Source organism: Aulonocara stuartgranti (genome assembly GCF_965226115.1).
Source record: "Aulonocara stuartgranti genome assembly, chromosome: 23".
In the NCBI taxonomy this organism is placed as follows: domain Eukaryota; kingdom Metazoa; phylum Chordata; class Actinopteri; order Cichliformes; family Cichlidae; genus Aulonocara; species Aulonocara stuartgranti.
The window spans coordinates 24940475-24962002 of NC_138958.1; the positions used below are offsets into that span (position 1 = coordinate 24940475).

The 21528-nt window shown below is 40.8% G+C and overlaps 2 protein-coding genes across 2 annotated transcripts; both read left to right on the forward strand.

The window, feature by feature from the left end:
• The first annotated feature begins 1413 nt into the window (after positions 1 to 1413).
• pjvk (pejvakin) lies at positions 1414 to 7218 on the forward strand. The gene is made up of 6 exons (XM_082523019.1): positions 1414 to 1741; positions 3517 to 3712; positions 4214 to 4355; positions 5566 to 5683; positions 6624 to 6767; positions 6850 to 7218. The coding sequence occupies exons 1-6, from the start codon at positions 1531 to 1533 to the stop codon at positions 7149 to 7151; spliced, it is 1113 nt and encodes a 370-aa protein (XP_082379145.1). The 5' UTR covers positions 1414 to 1530; the 3' UTR covers positions 7152 to 7218.
• Positions 7219 to 11919: 4701 nt separating this feature from the next.
• Positions 11920 to 21055, forward strand: pwp2h (PWP2 small subunit processome component). Its single transcript, XM_082524283.1, has 21 exons — positions 11920 to 12088; positions 12432 to 12544; positions 13184 to 13278; positions 13365 to 13464; positions 14814 to 14957; positions 15039 to 15174; positions 15266 to 15510; positions 16051 to 16194; positions 16280 to 16350; positions 16459 to 16595; positions 16809 to 16957; positions 17058 to 17205; positions 17322 to 17472; positions 18481 to 18661; positions 18757 to 18904; positions 19217 to 19325; positions 19701 to 19766; positions 20050 to 20268; positions 20360 to 20510; positions 20618 to 20692; positions 20774 to 21055. The coding sequence occupies exons 1-21, from the start codon at positions 12071 to 12073 to the stop codon at positions 20937 to 20939; spliced, it is 2766 nt and encodes a 921-aa protein (XP_082380409.1). The 5' UTR covers positions 11920 to 12070; the 3' UTR covers positions 20940 to 21055.
• Positions 21056 to 21528: the final 473 nt, after the last annotated feature.

Genomic DNA, 21528 nt, shown 5'->3' on the forward strand with positions numbered 1-21528 from the left:
GAGCGGTATACGGTGCGCATGTTACATCCATTCAATCTGTTTTCCAGATAAAAGCTGTTTGCCAAGTCACTATGTCAAGCTGATCCTCAGTCCCCAAAGTGATGTCCCAGAGGTGGATGGCAAAACAAACACCATGACTCCTCTGTCATTGTCTCCACTAGAATATGTTTGTTTTCATGAGTAATATTAGCTTCAGCTGAGTTGTCAGGGTCTTCCTAAAGTAACATTTCTCTCAGTGGGTGAGGTGGATTTCACTTGTTTCCTTTGCTGAACAAGACAGGAAGTGTTTCAGGTGCTTGAAGAACACGCTGATTTCTCATCATGAAGCCACCAGGGACAAAAACTCAGGCAGATGGGAAGTCAGTTCCTCTGTCAAATGAGAGCTCAGGTTCTGTATATCCATGCACTTTTTTCCCTGCTGTGATGGACTAATGGTTAGAGAAGATATCCTTTTCACTTCAGGTCATGGGGGTTAGACTGTCAAACAACCTTGTTGCCTGTTGATTTTCTCTGGGAAGACTGAGCATGTCAACAGTACATGTTTTACTCTCATTAATGTGATTTGTCACAATGGTTAAAGCTGGTATACGACCCTAACCTCATAAACCTACATTTTTATGTACAAAAATGAGTCTTGTTTTCTTGATGAAATGGCCTAAACTGGTGACAGAAGGTGAGGTTACAACTTAGAACAATATAACTGTGAATTACAGCAAGATTTTTTTTAAACACAAAAATAACACTTACAAGCAAATCCATGACTTTTTTTGACCTAAAAGTTAAAAAATTAAAGGGAGTGTAATGCATAGAAAGCTAACGCTGTCTTTAGCTTCTGTGGCAAGAAAGCTTTAAACCTTCAAACATACTATTTCTGGTTGTATAGACTAGAAAGCAGTGCAACCACAGGAGAGATCAACCCACCATCATGCATGCAGGACACACTGTGTGTGGAAGCCACCAGTCAGAAAGGTTGACATTATCCAAACTAAAAAAAGCTCAGATGCAAAAACATTTAATCCTACAAAAACCACAGAGGCATCCCTGACAAAGAGAAAAAGTCCAGACCGTTTTCAGGCTGAATGAAGATAGACTAATGGCCATAGCAGATGTTTCGTGTATTAGACTCAAAGAGGAACATGTAGCAACAATACCATCTGTATAATTCCTTTAATACTTAATAGCAATAGACTTCCATACTTTAAGTATGCCTTGAAAATCAAATTTTCCAAATACAGATGGCAAAAAGTACAAAACAGGCACTTATAATTACTTCTTCCACCTTATTTGTGAGGTGACAGGAAGGTGCAGGCCTACAGCAACCTATCAGGTTAACACACACCTCACTGTCCCATATTCCCTTACAAATTCCCTGCATTATTTAACATTTCACGAGTTTGTAAGAACACTCCCGAATCAGCTTCCCCATTGAGAGAGAGCACTCCTCACCATAACCAATACAAGCAAAGGGTGCCCAGCAGTCGAGTACAAGCTGTTTTTTTTACCTGGTTCGATATTTATGCATCTTTAGAAATGTTTGCTGCAGCGACCAAAAACTTTGTGAAGCAGGTGGGAGACACAGGGAGGTTGATCCCTGTCCCGAGCCTGAGTGAGGCTGACCGCTACCAGCCCCTCAGCCTGGTTACCAGAAAGAGGAGGAAGCATTTTTGGAAGAAGGACAAGTATGCCTCAACACCTTTCTCACTGAAAGACATCCTGGTGGGCGAGAAAGAGATCACAGCAGGTACATTAATGTCAGAAAATTCATATCTGAGTAAATATAACTAAATTTTATGTTGAAACATGAGCCTTTTCCCTTTAAAAGGTTTAAGATTGGGGAAAAATAAGTTTATTCCACTCTAAGTATTGTATCATGCTCCTGCATTTTGTTGAATATATAAAGACTGCTGTCCACTGCAGCCACTGTCTCTAATTTACATACAGTATTTTTTAAATCTTTGATGTTTTTTCGCTGATTCCAAGCAACCTATGCACCAATGAGCTACACGCCTTAAGGACTGAACGGGAACACATTTGCATAGGCTGAATTTCCCAGAGGAACCCACCCGAGGGATTAATAACGTTTTATCTAATCTAATCTGAAAACGCTTATCTATAAGCTTTGTGTAGGCAAACACCCCAAACAGATGTAACCACGCAACCATAAAACAAGCATAAAGCCTTTATAGTCACGCAACCCACCAAAAACTTTGCAGTCATTGCTTTGTTGCTAGCAGATTGCCATGGTCACCGGTAGTTTTCTCATGCTTGTCTGCAATTGGCTGCAAGTGAAAAAGTGCGACGCAAAATGATCATAGTATGTCTGTAGTCTGTAGTGGTTTTATGTCAGTAAAACCTCAATTAAAATGTTATATGGATACATGGACAAAAAGAAATATAAAACCCAACATATCTGATTTACTATCTGAAAACGTTGTTACCTCCACTAAAGTTTCAAATGAACTTCTGTAGGTTCTAATAATCTTTAGCCTTAATATTATTTAATTATAATAAGTAATGTTTGCAATATGGTCATCTTTAGGTTTCACAACAAATCTTAACTTAGGCGAACTTTGTTTTCTCTAATCATTTACAACCCACATGAGCAAATCTGGTAGCTTGTTATGTTTCTGAGGTGACCACTGTTTATGTTTGTGGAGTAGGAGCCCAGGAGCTTAACAAGCTAGCTAGTTAGCAAGCAGAAAAACATCTAATATGGCTCATTTGGGAGCTTTACTATTAGCTAGGCTAGTTGTCTCCCCTTGCTCCTAGCTTTTAATCTATACATAGATAACCAACTGTTTTCTTGTTATTATTTATCACTATACAGTTCTTCAGAGTATTATCAATCTAACGCAATAATAAAACAGACAAAAAAAGGCTAACAAGCTAATCTAAGCCTATTGCCAGTCATTCTGAAAGCATTTTTCAGCACGTAGCAGCCATGTTGTTAATACTTTCACTGTAGTTAGACAATAATTTTAAAGTAATGTGCAGAGAATCACAACTTTGATTATTTCCGTGGTGAAAAGGACATCAAAGCTGCATATATTCACCAGCTTAATCTGACTGATAAAGCAATTCCTCCACCAATGTGGTGCTGCCCATCTGCTTCAAGGTTGAATGTTGTACATTCAGAGACGCTCTTCTGAAAATTTTTGTCATAACAAATAGTTCTTTGAGTTCTTTGGCTTCCTGTAGTTTGTTAGAGTGAGACATAAAACATTTTTATAGTTTTCAAGTTTTTGAGACATGATTAATTTTCTTCATTCTAAGAAAAAAAACAGTTAATTTCTTAAATAAACATTTTAACACTATAAAAAATGTTTCACTGCTGCCACAAATATTCTAAAATGTACTTTAATTGTTAAAGTATATGTTATATGTTATATAAGTATTATTTAACCTATGCATGAACAGATACCATTTTACTGTTGGGACTGGAGTCGGACCTACTTACAGTTAATGCTTACAAAAGCATAAGTTAACCATAATCTTAACTATTGTTTTCTTTTGCAGGGGTTTCCTCTTACCAACTCCTCAACTACGAAGATAAATCTGATGTAGCTCTCAATGGTCGGTTAGGGAACCACATCATCAATGATGTGGGGTTCAACATCAGCGGGTCAGACTCAGTGGCTGTAAAAGCCTCCTTTGGCATTGTGACCAAACACGAGCTGGAGGTGCCAACGTTATTGCGTGAACTCAACTCCAGGTATATGCATTGACAGACAGGGTATAACAGCAGCTCAGCAGGGGCTTTTATCTACATGTGCTGGATGTTAAAGCATCAATATCATGATAGTTTCTCAATACAGATTAGATGAAGTTACTTTGAGGTAGTGCTTTATTAATAATCAAGTAGAAGGATATATTTCTTTAATCAATTATTTATCAATTTGAAAAGTAAGCATAAAATACCCTAGGAAAAGTTCTTAAATTATGGCACTTTGTAAATCGGATATTTCAGGTATCTGCATTGAAGTATTCTCCTTATGTCCACAATAAGTTGTCTGACCTTCGACCTCTTTGTTACACGGAGAATGTGAGAAGAGGGTTTCCCTGTATAAACAATCATGTTATTCTACACCTTCATACATACATACAGGGGCTACATGCAATTGGACAATACAAGCCAGAGATGTTGCCTTGCTTGACTTTAACAGGTGTTAATGAGTTCATGTTTAATTCAAGCTCTCATTTTTTGATCTTCCAGGAAGGTGGACCTGGATCACTGCCTGATTCGTCAGTCAAAGGAGAGCGGACGCAGTGTCCTCTGTGTTGTCGTGGAGAGTATTCGCACCACGCGTCAATGCTCTCTGACCGTGCATGCTGGCATGAGAGGGACCACCATGAGGGTAAAAATACCTGTAGTTGTTTTATCTTAACACCCTCCAGGACCAAGACCCATCCAGGGTTAGAATTAGATTAATGTTTACTGGCTTTTCATAAGTTTTTTTTTAGCTGTTTGATGAGTTTTTTAAATTAAGCTTCCTTGGTAAGATGAAGAAAGAGTAGTTCATGCTTTTACACCTTTACTGGGATACCTAAACTTGTCTTTAAGAGTCTCAGTGATTTGGTGCCAGCCTACTTGACTTAACCTTTAAAGCCCTACACTCTTGATGTTTGGAAACCAACTGCTCTTGAATGTTCCTAGATCCAGCCTCAAAAACTAGATTTTTCAGTGGCTGTCTCCATTCTGTGGAACAATTTACTCTTTCACACAAGAGCTGCCCAATTACTCAACCATTTTTAATGTGTCTTAACGCCCACTCACATCCTGGGCCATTTGACCTCAGTAAGTCACATAATAGGGTGGGGCTAGGCTTCACAATGGGTTCACCCGAAACCTTGGCTGATTGTGACCCACCTCGGCTCATGTGATTAGATAAAGGATCATTAGGGGGTCCATGACCCTCTTGGGGACGTTCCCATATGGCTGAAAATCTGGGACTCTCCACCAGTTGCTTAGAACTGAAAAAGCTTCTCAGATGAGAGTTGAAACATCTTTAAGGAAACTTAGAGAAGTCCAGATGCTTTTCTTTCCAAGCTCCTTAGACTACGATGACCTTGATGACTGAGAACCTTCACAGATATTTTTAAATATTCTTAAATAAAACTCCTTACTTTCACTCACTGCCAGTTCTAGTTGAGCTCAGTATCCTGGCTTTTACTGCACAAATAGTCTTATTTACTTGAATTATTGTTTATTTAAATAAGTTTTATTGACTTTTATTGTTTATGTATGTGTATTTATAGTTTAATTAGTGATTGTAAATCGTTAATGTATATTTGGCATAATGTGTACAGCACTTTGATCAGCTGAAGTTGTTCTGAAAATCTGCTATAGAAATAAACTTTATGTCTCTATGTATGTAATGGGGCCATGCTTAAATTCATAACACTTATATTTAAAACAAATGCGTCAAGGGCAGTGAACAATCCATCTCCCAATCATTTACTCAAAATAACGAGCCCTAACTCAATAATTTTTCCCTCACCTAATCCCAAATTCTCCGTTTAACCGCCTTTTCCATGTGTAATTATCAGCTTCCTGCTTTGCTCCAGTTTCAGATTGACGACGGCAGAAACCCCAAAGGTCGAGACAAGGCCATTGTCATCCCAGCTCACACCACCATCGCCTTCAGCATCTGTGAGCTCTTTGTTCGACTGGATGGACGACTTGGTAGGTGGGCAAACCATGCCAATCGTTAATTAGCCAATTAATTCATGTTTATGAGATGAAGCACTTCAAATGGCTTTGAAGTGTCTGACCCTTTGAAGTTTTAGCTTTAGTCTTTAAAGCCTTGCAGGCTAACTGTCACTATGAAAGCAGGTGAACTTATAGTCAACAGGTAAGGTGACAAAATCTGTATGAAGAACTACGTGAAGTGTAAGTGATGAAATAAGTCTAAATGGTCAGAAACAGTCAAAAATGAAATACTCAAAATGATTTGAAACCATAATTGTGAGCCTGCGTGACATTTATTTGAGTGTTTGAAGCTTGTCATCAATTTGGGACGATGGTGGTTGTAAAAACATCCGTTAATTACTGAATTGGTTTGATAACACGTTTCATGAAATCATCTAGAAACAAATTATTCTGAATTTCAGCTGGGCAACGCCTGTAACCTCATCTGGATTTCTGGGACTTTATCTAATGGATAAAGTGTCGGATGGCAGATACCTGTTACCTGTTAGGCTGCGTGACTCCTTGTGTTCCTGTAGTGAAAATCACAGAGGGACTCTGACACTTCAGTACCAGCTAGTGAACACACATTTGAAGTCTTGGAATGAAGTCATAAAGTGTTTTAAATAAGAATTTAATGTTTTTGAGTGATTGAACACAGCATCCAAGCTAATGTCCAGGCATTGAAGGAACTTTTAGACCAGGTTCAGTCTCCACACTGGCCACCCCTTACTACAACTACTAAAGTTTTTGAAGTGTTTGATACTGCAGCAAGAATAAACTTTTAGCATAGCAAAACCATAACAAATCTTACTCCAGCATTCCATAGACTAAGTTGTTATTAGAGATATACAAAGTCAATAATGAAATTTTGATTTGTTACAAAAATAATAATAAACAACGCACATCGCCTGGTTTTCTTCTTCCTGTGTGTCAGATATTTGTGTGGCTCCGGAGTCACAGGGAGGCTTTGAGCGTGAGCAGATCAGGGAGCAGCTTGGTGGTTTCATTGGTCGCTTCTCCATGGGGCGACTACGCCGCTTCCTCTCTGGGATCATCTACGGAAACCCCTTTAGAGCAGGTATGATTACAGTATTTTTCATTAAATAAACTGACCCATCCTTCTGATAGACTGAGTCCACTGTAATCCAACCCCTGTGTAGATGACCGAACATTCGAAGAGCTCACCCACTCTGACACCTACATGGACGACATGGTGACCGACTACTACGAGAAGGCTGCCAGCATGACGGACATTTCCACCGCTTACTTGAGGGAAAGCTCACATACAAGGGTCAACCTCCTCAAACACAACATCCCCAAGGGCCCCTGCGCACTCTGCGGGATGGGCAACCAACGGCGGGAAACCGTGTACGGCTGCCTGGAGTGCTCGACTGGGGGCCAGAAATACGTCCGGCTGCATGTGGTACCCTGTTTTGATCTCTGGCATAAAACCTTGAGGTGAAAAAGGCCTTTTTTTCTCAGAAGTGATACAAGTGCGACTGTTTATCACTCCTGCCGACAGCCTCAACACACCATGTCTTCAGCTGCAGCCAAGTGATCCAGTAAAAGATGTAAACATAAACCTGGTGCTATCCGTACCTTTGTGGTGTATCATTTTCAGTTTCCCACTGGCACCGGCGCATTTCTGCACGTGTGCTGTGTGTGTACTGTAGCTGCCAGCTGATTTATTATTAACTGAGGGTATTAAAAATAGATAGGAGGAGGGATCGTGTGAAGGCCAGTGAGGAACAAGTTCCAAGTGTGTCACTGATGTTGAGTTTCTGTTTTAAATTTGTCTCGCTTGAATTTCAGTTTAAAAAATTATTTTTGTTCCTTTGGGATTGTTTTATTTAAAGACATGCACTTCTAACATGCTAAGAAACACAACTACACAAGAGCCATAAAGTCAGCAATAGTTATGTCCTAATCTACTATTATCAAGGCTGTATGTCTTTTTACTAGGAAAATAAGATGTTTTAGGGGTAACATATTTCTATCTTTCTGTTCTTATTTTAACTTATTATTTAAGTGAACACCTGGTTGAACACATCATTAAAGGTACTTGAAACTGTAAAATGCTGTGCCAGGTAGGTTTGGATAGAATTTTTCCCTTAATAGAGTTAATTTGCTTTAATAAATGAAATCGTTGTTTAAAAACTGAATTTTTAATTTACTCAGGTTACCTTTGTCTGATATTAAAATCTGTCTGATGATCTGAAAGATGTAAGAATGAAAAATATGTAAAAAAGTAAGTTCTACTTTCAAATATTTTGTATGGCTTAAAGTCTATGTATGTACATTTAAAGAGAGTCATGCTGCACTTTTTGTGTAATAACAATTTGTACCACAAGATGGTGCAATGAGTCAGTGTAACCCAGGCATGTCCAAAGTCTGGCCCCTGTGGCCAATCATGGCTGTAGGTGGCCCGTCGTTTCTACCTTAAAATGTATTATTAATGGCCTGCAGACAAGAAGAAAATTAATAAAGTGTAATTTCTCTTTTTTTACACTCACAAAATACACACAATAGTATATAGTTTAATATTGATACTGATTTTCAGTAGCTCCGCTGGTGTTTCAGGTATTGCAGAAAGCTTGATCTTTATCTTATTTTTCTCTCCATATGCCAATGAAAAGTAGATTCATTTTGTTAAGGCTTGAACACACCTGATCAGCATAATGATGACTCTCGTGTTATTGAAAATAAATTGTACAAAAAAAAAGAAGAAAATTATTCTTCAAAAAAGGCAAGGAGATGAGGGTTAGACACAACCCAAAGTGAGAGTGAGTGGCAAAGTTGTGAGCAGAATCACTGCCTCAAAATTGAATTGTGGCACATCTACTGACATCTAGTGGTGAGATTGTGTACACTGCACCTTTAACCCTCTGGGGTTGACTGATGCACCAGCGTGTCAAAATCACATGACCAATTTAAGACTACACAGCTACAAGATGCAGCAACTCAGAGTCTCCATTTCAACTTGGGTCGACATTTTTTGAATTGTATCGATGGGCCACGTAAAACCAGTTATGATAAAAAAAATTCACGCCATGTTTTTTTCTGAACAAAACCGCGGTGTTTACAGCGGGAAGAACGGAAAAAACTGCGTTTTCTGTGGACAGCAAACACTCTCCGCTTGCGAGTGAAAAAAGAAAAAAACACCCCTTCCCTATTGGTGTTAAAATTTACCATGTCAGCCAATCCAAAAAATTATAAGGCAACATGTGACACTTGGTTGTTTCGGGAGAGGGGGACGTTTTAGGAGTGACACCCGCGACGGAAAGCGGGCGATCGAAAGAAAGAGAGAGAGAGTTTTCAGAGCGACATTAGTGACGTTTAGCGTGTTTGGAGGCTGTAGTTAGTGTGTTGTGTAGTTATTGTTTGGTATTGTGTGTCAGATATACTAGTGAATGTCACATTTGTTCCAAAAAAGCCACCAAAGGCAGATTCCAGTGTAAACGCTGTTCCCACATGGAAAACAGGACTGATGCACCTCCTGCTGTCAGACCTGCAGGGTTTGGTGTTCTCCTCTGTCTTATACTGGACACAAACTATTTTTCTTTTTTTTTTGGACTGGCACAAATAATTTGTGTACCTTTTTATGTGATGCAGCACACCTGATTGTTCTGTAAATAGATTTAAATGGTTATATAAAAAAATGCCTGAGGCCTTGATTGCATTTTTAGGTAAATAGTACCTTATAACTTTGTTGTTTGCAAAACTTGTGCATAATTTTTACAAATGTACGATTTCTATTTGCATTTCAAGTTATGAAAATTATTTGTTAAACATGTTTGTGGGTTTTATAGTAAAAAATATAACTTTTTTCTACTCTGATTTTTAATTTTTTGTCTGAAATTATATCAATTGTGCTAATATGGTATGCCAAAATGAAAAAATAACTCAAATTTCAGATATTTGAGGTTGTGCTGAAAATAATGATAAACAAATAATGATGACAAGGCAAGATAAACCGTTTTTAAAGTTGAAATGTAGAGGTAAAATCAAAAGTAGTCAAAAACGGCCAATTATACCCTGGACCTCAGAGGGTTAAATAACACCAGCTACAATATTGGATAATATGTGTTTGTTCAGCAGAACAGTGTCCAGTATGTTGGCTGATATACTTTATTTACATGATATACTTTGTTTATATCCAACTCATGTCAGCTGTGGTTTGTGAGTTATTTGGCGCCGGTGTGCATGGCTCGCCATCCACCGCTGTCAGATCCACTTTAACATTTTATCAATTAATTACCAAATTAAAAAACAACATGTGGTAACTTGTTTTTCATTTTGCTGCATACAAATTGAATGCAACAAAATCACATGACCTTTTATCATCCTTGAGCTTAATCCTAGTACAGCATCTAATATAAACACTGTATGTTTATTTAAAAAATAATAATGAAAAACACTCCTTGTAATACATTAAAATCAGCTCAACTTTTATTTTAAAATCCAATCCAACTTTATTTATAGAGCACTTTAAAAGCAACATGGTTGACGAAAGTGCTTTCCAGTGAAAAAAAAAGATAAAGAAAACAACACACATATTTCTGTGAAGGTTCTCAGTCATCCAGGTCATCGTAGTCAAAGGAGCTTGCAAAGAAAAGCGTCTGGACTTCTTTAAGTTACTTGAAGACGTTTCACCTCTCATCCGAGAAGCTTCTTCAGTTCTGAGGTCAAATGGTGGAGAGTCCCAGATATAAACCTAGTGGGAGTGACCCCCCACAGAGGGACAAAAGGACCCCCTGATGATCCTCTAATCGCCTGAGCCAAGGTAGGAAACTGGGCGTGGGTCCCAATCCATCTGCATCTTAAGGATAAAGGTCACTCTTTCGAGGATGCCAATGTTCACATTTTGGACAGAGAGGACAGATGGTTTGAAAGAGGAGTGAAAGAAGCCATCTATGTCCACTGTGAGTGACCATCTTTGAACAGAGGCGGGGGTTTACGACACCAACTCTCTGCCATCTATAATCCAGTTTTGAGATCCCTTCCCAGACGCCTTAACGCCCACTCACATCCTGGGCCATCTGACCTCAGGAATTCGCATGATAAGGTGGGGCCAGGTTTCACAATGAACTCACCCGAAACTCTGGCTGATTGGGTCCCACACCCAGTTTTACACCTTGGCTCAGGCGATTAGAGGATCATCAGGGGGTCCTTTTGTCCCTCTGTGGGGGGTCACTCCCACTAGGTTTATATCTGGGACTCTCCACCATTTGACCTTAGAACTGAAGAAGCTTCTCGGATGAGAGGTGAAACGTCTTCAAGCAACTTAAAGAAGTCCAGACGCTTTTTTTTGCAAGCTCCTTTGACAACACACATATTACCAATATTGTACCCGGTGTTATTTAAAAAGCAGATTAACCACAAAGACCTGGGGAAAGATAAAGCCACCTTGGGGAAATGGGGAGAGCAAAAAAGAAACAGGTTGTCATAAGTTACGCATCAGCACAGGTAATGAAAACCACTAGTGAAACACTGCCCCCAGTGGTAAAAGATGTAGTCAAATTCTGCCAGTGTTAATCATAAAAAGTACCTTTAAGATAGCTTTAGAATTTGTTTACTTTATTCTTAAGAAGTATTGCATATTTATTTTAAGCTGAACATCGTGCTCTGGGATACTTGGTCAAATACTGTCTCTGCCAGTGACCAATACTTACATAAGTCTCCCTTCAGAAATCCCATCTTGAGAATAACACGTCGGTGTGCAACCATGCGGGGTAATGGCCATGTGTCTGACTTTAACTTAGATAAATTGAGGGTGTGAGTCCCCAACTGAGAAATAAACTGGTAATAAAAGCAGTTTATTACCAGTGTCAGAGAAGATACTCTCGCCTCCTCTAACAACACTGTGGAGTAATTGCCATCTGAAGGATAAAGACTAAATAACTCTATATATGTGCTATAATGACATCTAGCACATATACTATCTTGCTCTACTTCCAAAATGATCTTTAGTTGCATAAACATGACTGATTAAAAAACATTAATATTATTAAAATAACACAGATAACACAGTCACCTCCAACATCTACATCAACAGTCCAACATTATTTGTCACCATCCAGATTTATGAGTTCTAAAAAAAAGGTCTGGCCTATACAGGTGGATACACATGTTATGAAGGGGGGAGCTATGCATGTAGTCAAACCCCTTTTTTATGTTAAAACCTTGTACTTTAACCTCCTTGTCACCAGAGGGCGCCGTGCAGTTTTCCAAGTCAACTCAAACCGGATGTGTCGACTGTCAACAAAACGCATCACACGTGTGGAGGAAGAAGAAGCATGTTGGTCTCACGTTCATAGTCCTGGGATTTATAAAGAGTTAAAAAGAAGATTAATGTTCTGAAGTTAATGAATATTTAGTAAAATGAAGTTTGCTTATAGGGTAAGTGCGCTGCTGTTAGCGACTTTGCTATAGTCGCGATGCTTTGGTAGCGGGAATGCGTGTCAGACCAAACTCCATTTAAAAAGTTTTAGACTTAATACGTTTTTTGATGTTGGAAGTGCTGTAAACATTCAAGTGTTTTTGCTTTCAATGGTATATCATTCATAATTATTTCGGCTTGTGTATATAATAACAAAATATCGGTTTAGTTGTGCGTGTGTGTCTGTGTTTTAATACAGTTTAATGAATCTGCCTCTGAATGTGTTGAATTCCCACGTTTTGACAGGAACTGCATACACTTGGCTGATGATCAAAAGTAAAATCACTTTTTTTTATTTTGTAGTTTTCCAATTTGCTCGGCGCAGTCTATCGCCAGGGAAATTTGAACTTCTCCAGAGATGGCAACGTTGTTATCAGTCCAGTTGGGAACAGAATCTCTGTCTTCGACCTGAAGAAGTAAGACAAACAGTGGTATAGGACACATACAGGAAAGGGTTATCTGTAAAGTCCTGTCCTACAACATCTGGATGCAGTGTCCAGCGTCTAGATGTTATTGGATCTGCAAAGAGAAGAGTTGCATGCACTGTTTTTTGTGGTCACTTAAAAGTATTCGGACTTTTTTTTTTTCATGGTGTCCACATTAAAATACAACTGATTGTGCTGCAGTATAGGTTTCAGTGTGCAGGTGGGGTAGGATAATGAAAAATAAATTATATTTTCCATTCAGTTGCATCTAAAAGTTGTATTTGTCATGATAAATCTACACTGAAGTAGCTTTGCATGATTCTCTTCTGAACCCTTTGCCCTTTTGGCTTCTGTCACTTGACATCTTTATCCCTTCCTGCCTAAATGCACATTTTCCCTCTAATTTGCCAACTTCTGGAAGCCTGCAGAGGGGCTCCAGGTAAAGTTTGTGCTATTGGTAGGATTATTTTCACATTTGCCTTCTTATTTGAAACTCTGTCTACATTTGCACACATAAACATTTCATATATGTCATAAAGTAAGAAAAAGCATAGTAAGTAACCATTAAAGTCACGTTATCTTAAAAATAATGAAAATAAGACTGATGTGTTTTTAATCTCTGCCCTGCAGCAACACGTCTGAGACGTTGCCGTTCTCCACGACAAAGAATATAACCTGTGTGGGTCTCTCTCCTGATGGGAGCCTGGCGATCGTTGTGGATGAAGGTACAAAATATTTACAGTTAAGGTCTTCTTCAGGACTCGGACGAGAACAAAATCCAAGCGTGTCTGATCATGTTTGTGTCAAACAGATGGTGCAGCGGTGCTGGTCAGTCTCATCACCAGAGCCATCCTTCATCATTTCCACTTTCACAAACCTGTGAGCAGCATCCGCTTCTCACCTGATGGAAGGTAAGGACGTTCAAACTGTGCGACGCATTTTGCACTACTTCTTCTTGGTGTTAGTAAGACACAGCTCAGCAGAGTTTATATGACAGTTGTAGTCGGACGTTTACATCCACTCATCATAGGCGTGAATGTGATGGTAATTTCAGGATTTTAATGATTTCTTTAAACTGATCTTCATCCAGAGTGGAATGATTGTACAGCACACGTCTTTAATGACTTCAAAAAAAGCAAGAACTGGGTGCACAAGTTTAAATTTATTTTGGATTTTCTGTAATTCACATGCACGGTGGTCAGCACTGTTGCCACCATCAGGCCGGGGTGTTTCTGTGTGGAGTTTGTATGTTCTCCCCATGTTTGCGTGGGTTCTTTCTGGGTACTCCAGCTTCTGCCCACAGTCCAAAGACATGCAGTTAGTGTGGTTAGGTTAATTGGTAGGTCTAAATTGCCAATAGGTGTGAATGCAAGTGTGAATGGTTGTCTGTCTCTATGTGTTAGCCCTGCAACAGACTGGCGACCTGTCCAGGGTGCACCCTGCCTTAAAAGGATAAGCGGAAGAGATGGATGTAATTCCCACAGGTTCAAGCACATAGATACAGGCTGTAATGTATACATTCACCCACTTGAATCTTTTAATAAGTGGTGCTGAAGGTTCAGCAATATCTTTTAACTTGACAAGGCCTTTTAATAGGAAGCAGACCCAAACTGTGACCCTCAGATGAGAGGAAATTGGTTAGGATGTTCAGGAACCACCAAGGCTCAAGTCTTTACAAGGTGAAGTCAGATTTACATCACCATTGACTGAGACGGTGCCGACCAAGAGAGAAGCCCATACTCCAAAATTGACACATTTAAGCGCAACTGAAATTTGCAGATGCTCACATGGACAAGTCAAAACGTTTTATGGTAAGACCAGATAGAAATTGAGCTTGGCCACGATGATAACAGGTATGTTTGTAGGAGTGAATGTGAACTTAAGATGTGAGATTGTGAGATTAAGCTATTTTTTTTAAATTAATAAAACAAATATTAAGCTTCTGGAATGGCTTTCCCAAAACCCCGACCTCCACCCTTTTGGAAATTTGTGGACTACACTTAAAAGCCGGGTCTGTGCCAGGTTATACCACTGGATTGTTGAAGGCTCCAAACGTGTCTGATCAAGGTGCGGCTTACTCAGGGACATTTAAGCAAACATGAGTGGAGGTCTCTGTGGATCGAAGAAAATCCCAAATAAATTCAAACCTGTGCATCCACTTCTTTTTTTTTAAAGTCATTAAAGACGTGTGCTGTAAAATCATTATCTGGAGAGAACAAAAATTATTCTGACGACTGTTTGCTGCATTTTTAATTTGTAGGAAGTTCATTGTAACAAAGGAAAACGTGGCTCTGATGTACCACGCTCCTGGGAAGAAGCGAGAGTTTAATGCCTTTGTCTTAGACAAGAGCTACTACGGTCCCTACGATGAAACCACCTGCATCGACTGGACAGACGACTCCAAGTGAGTTTGTCAAACATGAGAGTGCAGAAGAAGCCTGTAATTGGACTGGAATACATTGTGATTGTGGCGTTTTTCTTCCAGGTGTTTTGTGGTGGGAAGCAAAGACATGTCGACGTGGGTGTTCGGTGCAGAGCGCTGGGCCAACCTGATCTACTACTCCCTGGGTGGACACAAGGACATCGTCGTAGGCTGTTTCTTTGAAAAGGACAGCTTAGATGTAGGTTTACTTCTGCTAATCTACATATATACATATATGTGTTTGTAGGTGTGGTTCTGTGTGTTCATCCCTCTTGTGCATGTTTACTCAGCTGTACACAGTGAGCCAGGACGGGACGCTGTGTGTGTGGGAGAGCGACACCGAGCTGGACGGCCTCATTCTGAAGAAGAGCCAGGACAAACCCAAGCTCCCGAGACAAGGGGAGGAAGAGGAAGAAGAGGAGAGCGAGGAGAGGGACAAGGTGGAGGGAGAGGAGGGAGAGGTGATCAGAGGGAAAGTTGAAACCGCCAAAGAGAGAGAGAAGAAGAAGAATGTTCGATACAAGATGATGAGCAAGTAAGACACCTCCAATTTCCCGATTCTTTTCCTGATTTTTCTCTAATTGCAATTCTGATTTTATAACTGCTAAAGTTTACATATTTATTTTTATTTATTAGTTTAATCAGTTAAATCAAATGAGGTTTTTTTTGGGTGCTAACAACTTCAGTATATTTAATGATGTCATATAAGCTTTTACCTTCATATTGTGAATATTTTCAGTTACCGGCCCTTCAATTTCACAGGGATGGATCAGAGTTTTCTGTTTTTGTCTGATTTGTTTGAAACATTTATGAGCTTTCATAACTACATAATTACAGGAAGAATCCATGTTAAATTTTCAGGGCTGGAAAACACATTCTAGCTTTGTTTGGTTTGTAAGAACTTGCTGATTCTTGAGCTTTTTGCTCAGAGGGGTTAGTTTTGCATGCTTACCTCACTATTTTAAGCTCTGGCTTTATTTATTATGAATATCCAGCTCTGTAACATTAATGGAAGACAATGCTGGCATTAGGATTTTAGTGAGATCTAAAAACAGCCTTTTGTTTCCACATTCAGACACTTTTTCAACAAAGAAGGGGATTTTAACAACTTGACTGCTGCTGCGTACCACAAACCGAACCACATCCTGGTCACAGGCTTCGCCTCTGGGATATTCCACCTGCACGAACTTCCAGAGTTTAACCTCATTCACTCCCTGAGGTGAGGGAAAAGCTGTGGTTGGGTTTAAAAAGTTACAGGACAGATGTGTTTTCTCATCTAACCGTGTGGATGTGTCTCCCTGCAGTATTTCAGACCAGAGGATTGCCTCGGTGGCTATAAACAGCTCCGGAGACTGGATCGGCTTTGGGTGCTCGCGTAAGAATTTGTTTGTTTTTACGTGTGTGTGTGTGTGTGTGTGCGCGCGCGTTAGCTTACTGGTGTTGCAGAGTAAAACTCAAAAGGTAAACACATCGACTGTTTCAGGGATGGGCCAGCTGCTGGTGTGGGAGTGGCAGAGTGAGTCGTACGTGTTCAAGCAGCAGGGACACTTCAACAACATGGCGTCGCTGGCTTACTCTCCAGACGGACAGTACATCGTGACGGGAGGGGACGACAGCAAAGTGAGTCTCAGAGTGAAGCCTTTAACTTCATGTGTCCATGCTGAGACAGGAGAACAGGGGTGGGAAACTCCAGGCCTCAAGGGCCGGTGTCCTGCAGGTTTTAGATATCACCCTGAATCAACATACCTGAATCCAATCATTAGTTCAATACCAGATAAATGAAGACTCAAGGTCTCGTCTCTGACTCCACACTGTGTTAATAAATTCCTGCAGGTGAAAGTGTGGAACACCAACACCGGCCTCTGCTTTGTCACATTTACCGAACACACCAGCAGCGTCACTAACGTCACCTTCACCTCCAGCGGCTTCGTCATCGTCAGCGCTTCTCTGGACGGGACGGTCCGAGCCTTCGACCTGCACAGGTGGGCGCTGGCGGCAAGGACGGGGGTGTATTCTTTTAAAAGATGGTTGAGAATGTATTCCTGTAATGTTGTTTTGGGTTTTTGTTTTTTTTTTTGGCAGATACCGAAACTTCAGGACTTTTACGTCGCCTCGGCCTGTGCAGTTCTCCTCCCTCGCAGTAGATGCCAGTGGGGAGCTGGTGAGCGCAGGAGCTCAGGATTCCTTTGAGATCTTCCTCTGGTCTATGCAGACAGGCAGGCTGCTAGAGGTAGGCATCATGCTTCTTTTTAATTACGCTTTTTCATCCTTCCTTATGAGACAGACTAACTTGATTGAAGCTGCCAGGATCCCTCAGATTAACACTTCCTTCCTGCGACCGGACAGGTCCTGGCGGGTCACGAGGGTCCGGTGAGCTGCCTCTGTTTCAGTCCGGTTCAGTCCGTCCTGGCCAGCTGCTCGTGGGACCGAACCGTTCGGCTGTGGGACATGCTGGACAGCTGGCAGACCAAGGAAACGCTTCCCCTCACATCTGATGGTAAATTCAGATCCTTCGTGAAGCCATCAGTGATCGTCTTGTGATTTGGGTGTTTTTTTTTTTTTTTTTATGCCGCCACTAGGGGAGGGGGGACAGATTGAAAGATTCAAGTTGCTTTTAAGTTGGTTTTGTTTCTTTTGTAATGTTTGTCTGTTTGTTAGCAGTCTAGCGTCCACAGTTTTTAAGATATCATGTTCAACCTTTTGTGTGACGGTAGATACTACAAACAGCTCAAGCTTATTTCATTTGGGTGAAAACTGCGTCCAAGTCAAGGTCACACCAAACTGAAAATCAGTAACGACTTTTTATGGATCGTCTTCAAACTTCCCAAAAATATACTAGGCCTTGACTACCTAGGTTTGCTATGCATTTGGCCTTGACCTTCATTGTTAGCAAAGTCAATGTTGAAAAAAATTTAAATAAAAGTTATCAAGTGATATATCATATGAAAGGGCATAGAGAGAGCTGTACAACACTTCTTGTTTTTTCAATACGATGCCCTATAATGTCACTATGACCCCATGAAGTTTTGTAAAATTACACGTGTGCATGAATATATCCTTAAATTTATCTTAAACTTTTTGCAGCTTATAGAAGCCAAAGATTTTAGCCAGTTTTGCTCTGATTATATAGGTAAAGATGATAAAATAAACCATTTTACTATGCAATGTTTCAAGGTCAAAGTTCATGGTCACACGAATTTATTTAAAGGCTTTATAGTTTCCTTTGGATTATAAAATAACAGTCATTTTGGGACATCAGCACTTTCTTTGGCTGAGCTCTACAACATCATGTGACTTCACAGTAACAGAAAAACATTTATACACTGTACTGGATTTTTATTGTTAGTGCTGACATCAGCATAAAACATCAAGTTTCAGCATAGCCCTTCAGGGCGAGTTCTCTCTGTGCTTTTGTTTGTTGTATATGTCTATGTTGTATTCTGCCTCCCTCACTGTGTTTTTTTATTTATTTATTTTTTAAATTTAAATGTCTTTTGTTCCTCAGGCTTGGCAGTGACGTACCGCCCCGACGGTCAGGAGTTGGCTGTGGCCACTCTGAACGGTGAGATCTCTTTCTGGAACCCGCACACGGCCACACAAAACGGCTCCGTTGCTGGACGACACGACCTGCAGACAGGCCGCAAGGAGACGGATAAAATCACAGCCAAGCAGTCCGCCAAGGGCAAGTGAGTGGATGGGATTTGAGCCTCAGGTTTGATTCCACTGGTTCAAATCATCTCGTTTAATGTGACTTTATTTTTTTCTTCTGTCTCTCGTTAAGGTCGTTTACATCACTGTGTTACTCTGCGGACGGGGAGTCTGTTTTGGCTGGGGGTCAGGCCAAGTTTGTCTGCATCTACAACATCAAGGAGCAGATGCTCATAAAGAAGTTTGAAATCTCCTGCAACCTGTCCTTTGACGCTATGGAGGTGCGACCTCACAGTCTGCTCAGCGAGTTTATTTCCATGTCACATGACTGCAGCATACATATTTAATAGCATCGGCTGTCCTGGAAAAACAGATCTATGGTTGATGGTTGAGGGGTTTTTTTTGGGGGGGGGGGGGTTAAGGAGACGAGGTGAACCCAAAATAGGAATTTAAGGCATTTTTTAAAAGCGTATGCTAGATGAGTAAACATGGATGGATCGGACGCTTCATCGTGAAAATGTGCATCTTTAGTCCTTGAAGAGGTTTTAATTATGACAGGTTTCGCTTATCCTGTTGTCCTGCTTCACCTTCAGGAGTTCCTGGACAGGAGGAAGATGACAGAGTTCGGCAGTCTGGCTCTGGTGGATGAAGGAGCCGGGGACGGAGACGGAGTCAGCATCAGCCTCCCTGGAGTCAGGAGAGGTACAACCCTCACACGAAGGCTCAGACCAGTTATTATAAGTGTGGAAGTGGTGTGTTTGCTACAAGGTGCAGTGGTCAGAAGTGGTTATTGCTGTGATCGGACTGAAACCGCCAGAATTAAAAATCGATAAACTTTAGAAGTGAGGATTTTAATGTATTTTGATTCATTTAGGTGATCAGGAATTTGACATTTTCTCTGATTTTGACCTTGAGTTGATCTTGACTTTATGATATAATTTTGGCAGCCCTCCATGTAATTAAGTAATTGTATTTTGTTAGGATCATGAGGCCTTTTACAAAAAAGTCTCTTGTGCCTTATTCACTGATGTTTTTGAATCGACCCTCACTGATTCTTGTGTCTGCTCATCCTTAAAGGTGACATGAGTTCTCGTCACTTCAAACCTGAGATCAGAGTGAGCTCGCTGCGGTTCTCCCCTACTGGTAGGTGACAGAATTACAGCTTGGAGCATGGTTTCAAAATGTTATCCTGTGAACACTGGATGATGGAAGACAACACTGATGTTGTCCTTCATGATGTTGATGTTGTCCGTCATCACAGCAGTTTTTCATGTTGTTTGCTGTTCCCATTACGGTGTTTGAATCTCGTGCAGCAAACTTCGCTGGACAGCAGCAGACACGTTTATGAAGCATGTATGAAAAGCATGCGTCCCGTTACAGATGAGCTTTGTCGGCCGGTTAGTCAAGTTGTTCTCCTCCTCCTCAGGTCGCAGTTGGGCGGCCACCACCACTGAGGGCCTGCTGGTCTACTCCCTTGACGGGTCACTGGTCTTCGACCCGTACGACCTGGACCTAGACGTGACACCGGCCAGCATACGCAAACAGCTGCGCCTTCAGGAGTGGGCGTCGGCCATAGTCCTGGCGTTCAGACTCAACGAAAAAGCCCTCAAGCAGGAAGTGTTGGAGAAGGTCCCACATGAGCAGAGTGAGTGAATTTTACCTTATTTAACATTTTGAGTTCCCTTTTTCACTTGGAAACGCCCGAGTGATGTGAGTTGTGTGTCCTTCTGGCCTAGTCTCGGTGGTTTGCGGCTCTCTTCCTGACATTTATGTCGAGAAGCTGCTGGGTTTCATCGCCACGTGTTTGGAGAAGTCGGGCCACTTGCAGTTCTATATGACCTGGGCACAGAACCTGCTCATGCTGCACGGACAGAAACTGAAGAACAGGTGTGTCCTCAGGCTCTCATTCACATCACAGATTCAGTTCAGCATGACTGTAAGTGAACAGAAGATGACAGCAACAAATTTTTCCATGCATCTGCTTTGGCATGCAGGTCTGGAGCCATCCTGCCCACGCTGCAGGCGCTACAGAAGAGCATCCAGAGGCACTTCGACGACCTCTCCAAGCTGTAAGTTACAGATCCTCTGAAATGTTGTGCCTTTGCCCAGATACAGCTTAACAGATCTGAATGTGTGCTTTGTTTGTGTAGCTGCGACTTCAACATGTACAACATCCGCTATGCCGTGGCCCTCTCAAAGCAAAGAGGCTTAAAGAGGGCGGCTGAGGAGGAGACAGAGGACCAGGAGGAGGAGGATGAAGAGCTGTCTGAGGAGATGAGCGAGGCTTCTTTAGAGGATGCAGAAATGATGCTGTAGGGCCACCTCAGTGCCACAGCATGACACATGTTGAACTGTAAAAGAAAAACAGATTTTTGTGTACTTGGATGTGATGTTTTAGAGTTCTTTTATAATTAAATTCATATATAACTGTGGATGGTTTTATTTGGTTTAATGAAATGTCACCCTGTATGATTATAATTATTATTATTATTGATTTCTTTTTTGTTAGCGTATATATAGAACATTTATAAGCAAATGTTATTTACATTATTATGCAAAGGTCTTGGACGTCTCCATATTTTTTCTAGGAAAATAAATGAAATAGATGCAGTGATGTGTATATCTTGAGGAATAGTTCTCCAGACTTCTTGACGGACATTCAAAGCTCTTCTTTGGATGTTTCTGCCTTTTGTTCCGTTCTGTGTCAACATGATCCCACACTGCTTAAATAATGTTGAGGTCCGGGCTCTGGGGAGGCCGATCCATGACTCGTAGTGTTCCACTGTGTGTTTCTATTCAGGAATATTTTACTGCATTGGCAGTGTGTTCGGGATCATTGCCATGCCGAAAAATTAAGCTGTTACCAATCAGATGCTTTCCAGATGTAATTGCATGGTGGATCAAA

Excerpts from the sequence above, each read along its gene's own strand:
- pjvk (XM_082523019.1), top strand. The coding sequence starts at position 1,531 with ATGTTTGCTGCAGCGACCAAAAACTTTGTGAAGCAGGTGGGAGACACA. Across the intron at positions 4,356-5,565 it reads TGAGAGGGACCACCATGAGG|TTTCAGATTGACGACGGCAG; the intron begins GTAAAAATACCT and ends GCTTTGCTCCAG. Across the intron at positions 5,684-6,623 it reads TCGACTGGATGGACGACTTG|ATATTTGTGTGGCTCCGGAG; the intron begins GTAGGTGGGCAA and ends CCTGTGTGTCAG.
- pwp2h (XM_082524283.1), top strand. Across the intron at positions 13,465-14,813 it reads CGCTTCTCACCTGATGGAAG|GAAGTTCATTGTAACAAAGG; the intron begins GTAAGGACGTTC and ends TTTAATTTGTAG. Across the intron at positions 20,693-20,773 it reads TTCGACGACCTCTCCAAGCT|CTGCGACTTCAACATGTACA; the intron begins GTAAGTTACAGA and ends TTGTTTGTGTAG.